Genomic DNA, 7,905 nt, shown 5'->3' with positions numbered 1-7,905 from the left:
GCAACAAAATTTTTCAAACCAATAATGAGGCCATTCCACTAGAAGCTTTACAAAGAATCCCTCCAGGGTTACTGGATTGTATGCTTACCTTTTTGGGGAAAATTCTTATTTTATCCTTTCATATTGCACTCTGGCAACATCTACTACTCTTGTAACTGAATATAATTCAGGCTGGATGCCATCAAGAACAGACAACCTCAAAGAGAAAGTGTAGAGGAAATGTAAAGGATAAGGATCAAATATGACAAATGAAATTCTCATGAATCTTTTGAATTCTCTATCCTGCTCCATATAAGTAGCATTCAGGGAAATGCAGGAGATTGCTGGGATGATTGCCAGATCACTGAAACCGGATATTGCTCAATGAGCTCTATTGCTCACTGCAATTTAAGTTCTGAAAAATCTGTATTGTTTCTTGATAGGAATAGAGACCCTTTCTTAATTATTTGACTCCACTCTCATTTAAAAAACAAAACAAACAAACAAAAAAAAAAAACTACTGTTCTGGTACTTTAAGCTTGAGTTTTTGAAGTGGCTCTTTTAGCTGTGGCCAGATTGCTGCAATGGAGTTCTGGGGATTTACCACTCTTACCCTCATTGTCTGTGTTTCTTTCTTAATCTTTTTTTCACTGTGGAGAAAAGACCCCAAAGGAAGGAAACTACCTCCTGGGCCACCCCCTCTCCCCTTCATTGGGAATATGCTACAACTAGACAAGAAGGACCTCTCTGCATCTCTCTGCAAGGTAAGGGGACTGAATCTTGTGGTTAAACTCCATCAAGTGTAATGTCCATTATAAAGTCTTCTTTAATGATATCCTATGGCTTATTCTAATTTGATTGAGGATTAGAAATAAAGTTTTCAAAAACTTTGAGACTATTGACATAATGAAAAATAGTGGTAGAATGTAAGCAGGAGCACTAGATCCAGAGGCAGCATGATGTTGCCTTAAAGACCAAGTGAGACAATTTAAAAAACTAAAATTGGAGACAAAATCAAAAACCAAATCTATATGATGTATGTCTGCATTTGCAAATATGTATATAAACAAAGATATAAACATAAATCTGCATGGATATATATGCTTGTACATATAAACTTACATATAAATATAAATTCTGCATGGATGTATATGCTTTTATATATAAACATACACATACATGCAGGTATACATATATACAATTATATACCTATACACACAAATATGAATATATGTATATATATGTATGTGTATATTATGTAAATATTATATATACATAAATACATATATATATTTATATATTCATAGTGAGATAGCCCAGGCAATAAAATTCAAGACAGCCAAAGTGTTGGTAATTTAGGAAGCGTTTATTATCGGCTGGACCAGTATGGACTCAGTAGAGTACTGTCCTGAACAGAAGTAGGGACAGATTTATAAGTACTTTAGTTCAGTCTTCTGGTTACATTTGACGTTAAATAGTGACTCGACTTTCCACTTCCTTACACTTAATAGGGGCTTACAGGCTGTAAGGAGAATACACAATGGCAGATGTTTGACATAGATTATTTGGAATAGATCAGGGTTATCAAACTTTGATCCTTGTGGAATAAATACTCCTCAGAGCATTGTTGAGCAAGCATCTCAGTAGGGCAAAGCATTTCCCTTTAACCTAACTGAGTAAACATTTCCCTGAGAACCTGAGGCCCTAAGACTGTGGTGGAGGAGAGGGGGGTCCAATTCTTTGTCCATTTCAATAGTTATACTTAAGTCTCTGTATCTAGACTATCTCCAAAAATATATTCATTTCAAAATTAAGTTTCACTTTGAAAATGTTTGTTTCCAAACATAAAAATAGCATGGAAGACATGGGGGAAATAGGGGTTAGAATTAACAAATGTGTCAACTGCACTGAGAAATGTTAAATATAAACATTAATATTGATTTTATTTTACATTTATTTTAAATTCTTGTGTATTTAAATAATATAATATAACTTTTAATGCTTGTTCTACTCTAGTGTCTACTTTGAGGCTGTATTGCTATTCCTTATAATTGTTTTAAGTGAGGGACCAGGAAGAAGATGATTGATAAACTATGGGAAATCCAGCTCTGTTAACCCTCTCACTCATCTTAGACTAGTATAAATGAAGTCTTAGCCAGGCAATCAAGGAAATTCAGTACTCAGAACTTTGAAATAAATTAATCACCAAAAATCACAGTTGGGAGTGCTTTCTCTCAGAGACTGTGTAGAGAGACCTATTTTTAACTTATACTAAAAAGGATGTTCTAGACTAGGGATTCTTAACCTGGGATCTATGAACTTTCATGAGTTAATTGATTAAATTAAATGAATTAATAAATTTCATCTTGATTGTCAAAGTGGTCCATAACAAATTTGAAAGCCCTCTGTTAAATAGACATTACCCATGGAGTAAAAAGAAAAATTGGATTCATATCCTAGATCTGATACTTAAAATCTGTGTATTGTTGGAAAAATAACTGAAAGTCTTCATGGTACAATGTCCTCATCTTCAAAATTAGGGTGGAACAAAATAATCTCAAATTCACATCAAGATATACAAATAAAGGGGATACTCAGTACTTCTTGGGGGGATGCCTCATTCTACTTTTAGATAGATCTAATTGTTAAGATTTTTTTCTCTTTATTCAGTTGAAAACTGCCTCTTTCAGCCTTTGATCCAATGCTGCTGAGTTCTGTTTTTTGTGACCCAGAAAAATAAATCTAATCCCTCTTACATATAATAGCCCTCCAAATAAATGGTTATCATATTCCTGTTAAATCTGTTCTTTGAGACTGAAAATCTTTATTTCCTTAAATTAATCTTTGCACAGCTTGGTATTTGAGTCTCCTTATCAACTTGACTAATCTCACAATATGTGCCAATTTAGGAATGTCATCCTTAATTGTGGTACTCAGAACTGAACATGCAATAATCCAAAAGCATCACACCAGAACAGAAGATACAGTCACCTTTCCCATTCAGGATAGCAGAGGTGGGATTGAATTAAAATCTAGAACAGCTCTCTAAGCCTTAAATCAGAGTTAATTAGATGACATTAAAAGAAGAAGGATATCCAATCTTAAAGAATTAGTTTACTGGGCTATTGAATAATTAAGTCCAATATGCCATTTCTTCTTTAAAACTTTCACTCCTTGACAACTTTGATTTTCCCAAGGTTGTGGTTCTGAAATATTTGTGCAAACACACACATCCTCCCAAGGTGGATATTTACTTATATTAGTAAAGGCAATTTCCTTACAAGGAGTTCCTATACCAATGAAATCTCAAATCTTCCTCCCCGTCCTTAAAAAATAAAATAAATCACAAGCACAATGATCTTAATGTTTCTTCAATATATCAATGTAACTATGCTCGTACTGATGTATGTTATTTCCTTCAATATTGTAGAATGCACCCCAGAAATGTCTTCTCAGTCACTGTAAATTTTATCCATGTTCTTCTATTTATCCATGATATGGAGACCTATGTTGAAGGCCTTCCTCCAGGCTAGGGGCTCTTAATCTGGGCTTCTTTGACCCTTAATTTCATCAGATTCAACTTTTATCAAAAAAAAATTATAACCATGGTTCAATGTAATTTGTTTGTTTTATAATTATGCACATTTTATTTTATTAATTTTAAAACATTTACCTCAGTAAAAGGGACTATAGGTTTGCTTCACTCACACATAGAATAGTCTCTTTCCTCATTACTACATCACAGTCTTCTTTGAAGCTCCACCTAAAATCTCATATTCTATGAGAAGCCTTTCTCTTAACCCCCCCACCTTAATTCTATTTATTATCTCTAATTTATCATATTTATGATTTGGGGGGGTTGTTTTGTTTTGTTTTTTTAATCCAGACAATAGATTTATTCAGTAGTGAATAAATCAGGTCCAATGATAGCACAAGATGCCCTGAACCCTGGGGTTCTTACTAGTTAACATACAATTTTTTAAATTGGTAATCTTTATTTTTCTTGGGTTATTTTGGGTAGAACTGCAAGATTCTCATTTATTTAAAAGCAATAAGCTATTGGTGTTTTCTTAGGAGACATTGATAATGATGATGAGGATGAGGATGACAGATGAGAAGTAGATAATTTTAAAGATGTAATCATCAGATTATGTGAAATGAAAAGCTTTCAAAATAAATAAATCCAGTGGATAAATCAAAACCTTGAAGGAATGGGATAAGGTATCATATGTAGACGTATATATATATATATATATATATATATATATACATATATATATATATATGTGTGTGTGTGTGTGTGTGTGTGTGTGTGTGTGTATATCTTGCATTTGACAATATTGTTTTCATGTTGCCCTCCTATGCTTTATTAGACTATAAGGCCCTTGAAAGCCAGGACTGGCTTTTGCCTTTAAAAAAAATCTCAGCACTTATGGCAATGGTTAGTATATAATGAAGCTTAATAAATGCTTATTCATTGATTTATGGAATATTCAATTTTGTATCTACCTCACTGCCTATCTGCAGGTCTTCTCCAAGTTATTTGAACTAAATTGTTAAGTCAACAAAATTTATTTTCAATCATGTGTCTTTACCTGGACAATAAATGTTTGTGATCCATTTAATTTTTTTTCTATAAATCATTAAGTTGATATCTTGAAGAATTATATCATATAGAAGTGATTTTCTAGTGTTCTGGGTTTGATTCATTTAATGAAATATTATTACCAAATAGAACCATCTAGAAGATGTCACCATTTATAGTGAATTATTTTCATTTGGATTCAGTATAGAAATCCTTGGCTTCCATTCAAATGGAAAGTCTCCAAAACCATTGGAGAGCAAATTTCTTCTTGACATATTAGTCTTTTATCATGAATAATCAGAAAGTTGCTAAAGAGATATTTTGTTACATTTTCACTTATAAAGGAATCTTACTTGTCAATTTGTGAATGAGCAAATACTTGCTGGTGTTATTCTTCCCTGTGATCTCCCTACTCAGCTAAGTGAATCAGTGAATCAAGTCCTGGACCTGGAGTAAGGAAGACTGATTATATATAGGTGACAAAGTGTCCCAGTAAATTAGCTTTTTATTGACTCTGGAAATATTGAACTAAACTCTGCCTATTTCTTGTTTTGCTCTCTAAAGAATACTATAGGTCATCATGTCATTGAATTACAACTTCATCTTTTTATTTATTTATTTAAAGAATGTTAATTAATCAATGTCACTATTCTTCCAGCTGTGCAAAAATTGGACCAAAATTTCATATTGAGGATTACCAAAAGTTTAATATTTATAGATGATCTGTATGACTCTTGCCATCCTTTCCTCTATTTTCCACGACCACCCACACCATTACTAGTAAAACAAAAGAAAGCCATGTACAACTGAAATTCATTTTAATGCCCTTCTTCTTATGGGTTGTCAAAGACAAAGAATTAATTTCCATGTAACCAACTTACCACTGATGATCTTTTCTGTGCTTAGCTGAGTTGGTCCATGAACAACAAAGTCATTCTGGTTCTGGAACCATACTCAGCCTTTTCTGTCTATCAGTATCTTTAGGGCTTCCCTTCTGTTCAGTAGTCTATGAGATCAAAGGATTACTTCCATATCACCAAAGGATGTTAGAGTAGGATTTAGTGAATCATCTGCCCATAATGGTAAAAGACTTTTTTGAGATTAAATGCAGGACACTTATCATTAGTTTCTATTTTCTGATTTCATCCAGTCCTGAATGAGGCATGATTTTTGTGGAGTTGAAACTAAGCAGAGCAGTAAATGAAAAGTTTAGTTAGAAATTTCTGTGGAGCATATATGTCATCCCTATGCAAGATCCTAGATTCCTTCAGAGCAAGAACTATGTAATCCAAAAACCTGGGGTCTTCCATGAACTCAGGAGAAATGTATTGTGTACAAAATAATAGCAATGTTCTGGGATAATCAGCTGTAGATGGCTTGGCTATTCTCAGCTGTACAATTCACTACTTCTCTGAAGGACTTATGATAAAAACCTTATCCATACCCAAAGCAGGAAGTAGCTGTGTCTTGATACAGATTGAAATATTCTCTCTGTGTCTCCCTCTCTCCTCAAACCTCTTTCCATCCCTTCCTTTCTCTCTTCTTCCTTCCTTCTCTCCTTTCCTCCTTTTTTTCCATACAGCCCTTCCTTCCTTTTTTCCTTACTCCTTCCTTCTTTCCCTCCTTCTTATCTCTATCAATTATTTTTGAGGGATTTTTTTTTAGAGTGGGAAATCTATGTTTTCTTTCAAAACATGACTTTTATGAAAATTCTAACTTCAAATGAAATTTCTTAATGAAGGTTGGGTCTAAGAATAAGGTGAAACATTTGAAATTCAAAAGTTTTAAAAACAAATTTTAGAATGTTTTCAATGAAACTAGGCAAAATTTTAAATAAACAAAAAAAATAATAAAAATAACTATACAATTTAATATTTCAAGAGATCTGAGATCTTGTCATAGGGATTGCCTACACCCATAAAGATCACCAATCACCAAGACTTTAAGAAATACTTTAATGAATATTTCCAACAATTTTTACGTCATGTGTAATTTTATTAAGGTTAAGCTTAACCTTTGAACTTTGAACTCATCTGAACTAATCTTGAGTTAAAGAATAAATGAACAAAATGAGAAAATTTATTAAGAACTTATAATGTTCCTGGAATTGTGTTAAGACTTGGGAATTCAAAGGGAAGCAAGCAAGACCATCTCTATCATCAATATGAAAAGGAGAAAATTCAAAAAGGGTACTTTTGTAAAACAATGAGGAGTGATTCTCTTACATGGTTTAGAGATTGAAGAGAAGTAATATAGAAGCTGATTTTAAAAAATAAGTTGAAGGGTCATCTGTCAGTGTTCCAAATTTCATGGATAGAGATAAGAGAAGATAAGACTAATATTTCAATTAAATACCTAAAGTGTGTGTTATGTACTTTTTAAGATATTAAACATATTGGAAACAAATAAAAGAGAAAATTCTTGTATTCCAGGAATTTAATTCCTAAGGGATGAAAGGAATATATAACAATGCACAATCATGGAAAAACAAATTATATAAAGAAATGGGAGAGAAAAGTTAAAGGCATAGAGATAAGAACAGGGAATCAGGAAAGTTCTTTCAAAGAAATCACTTTCTTCTTAGGCATATAGGAAGATTCTATTGTAGGACAAACATAGCCATATGCCTTGAGTTTCTTAGCACTTGCTATAAAAGTCCAGATACATTCATTTTCATGTTGGGTACTATTCATTGAGTTGCTTCTTATATTTTTCCCAGCTTTCTGAAAAGTATGGCTCTGTGTATACTGTGTATTTGGGGTCTCAGCCAGTCGTGATTCTACATGGATACAAGGCACTGAAAGAAGCTCTGATTGATCAGGGAGACATTTTTGGAGGCAGGGGAAAATTACCAATATTTGATGACATTTACAAAGGACATGGTAAGTTTCAGGTCATTTCAGCAAAAGTGGTAAAGATGGAAAGAAACAGGACAACTTCAAGATGATCAAGTTAGCTAGAAACAATAATAAAAACTAAAATTTTGTTTTAAGTAATTTAGAATTATTAATTCCATGCTTGGTTAATTTTTTCCCTAGGAATTATTTTTAGTCATGGAGAAAAGTGGAAACAAATCCGCAGATTTTCCCTGACAACTCTGAGGAACTTTGGGATGGGGAAAAGGAGTATTGAGGAGCGTGTCCAGGAAGAAGCTCAGTTCCTTTTGAAGGAACTTAGGAAAACAAATGGTTGGTTATCATTAAATATTTCTTGAACACATGGGTCCTCTATAATAACATCACTAATTTTAAATTTCTTTGTATTGAAAATCACTCTATTTACCACTGTCCATCTCTTTGACCATGTGGAACCTTTATGAAGGGAAGTAGGACAGATCAGAT

General features: G+C 33.0%; 1 protein-coding gene across 1 annotated transcript in view; it reads left to right on the top strand.

Annotated features, from left to right (window-relative positions):
- The first annotated feature begins 357 nt into the window (after window positions 1–357).
- Window positions 358–7,905, top strand: part of LOC141558692 (cytochrome P450 2C44-like) — a 29,940-nt gene continuing 22,392 nt past the window's right edge. The window contains exons 1-3 of the mRNA XM_074296279.1: window positions 358–743; window positions 7,284–7,446; window positions 7,603–7,752. Of these exons, the coding sequence (XP_074152380.1) occupies window positions 564–743; window positions 7,284–7,446; window positions 7,603–7,752 (493 nt within the window). The 5' untranslated portion in view covers window positions 358–563. The remainder of the gene's footprint in view (window positions 744–7,283; window positions 7,447–7,602; window positions 7,753–7,905) is intronic.

The sequence above is a fragment of the Sminthopsis crassicaudata genome, chromosome 2, assembly GCF_048593235.1.
Source record: "Sminthopsis crassicaudata isolate SCR6 chromosome 2, ASM4859323v1, whole genome shotgun sequence".
Taxonomy (NCBI): Eukaryota; Metazoa; Chordata; class Mammalia; order Dasyuromorphia; family Dasyuridae; genus Sminthopsis; species Sminthopsis crassicaudata.
Note: the sequence above shows the minus strand (reverse complement) of the source record. Positions and strands in the feature narration are given on the sequence as shown.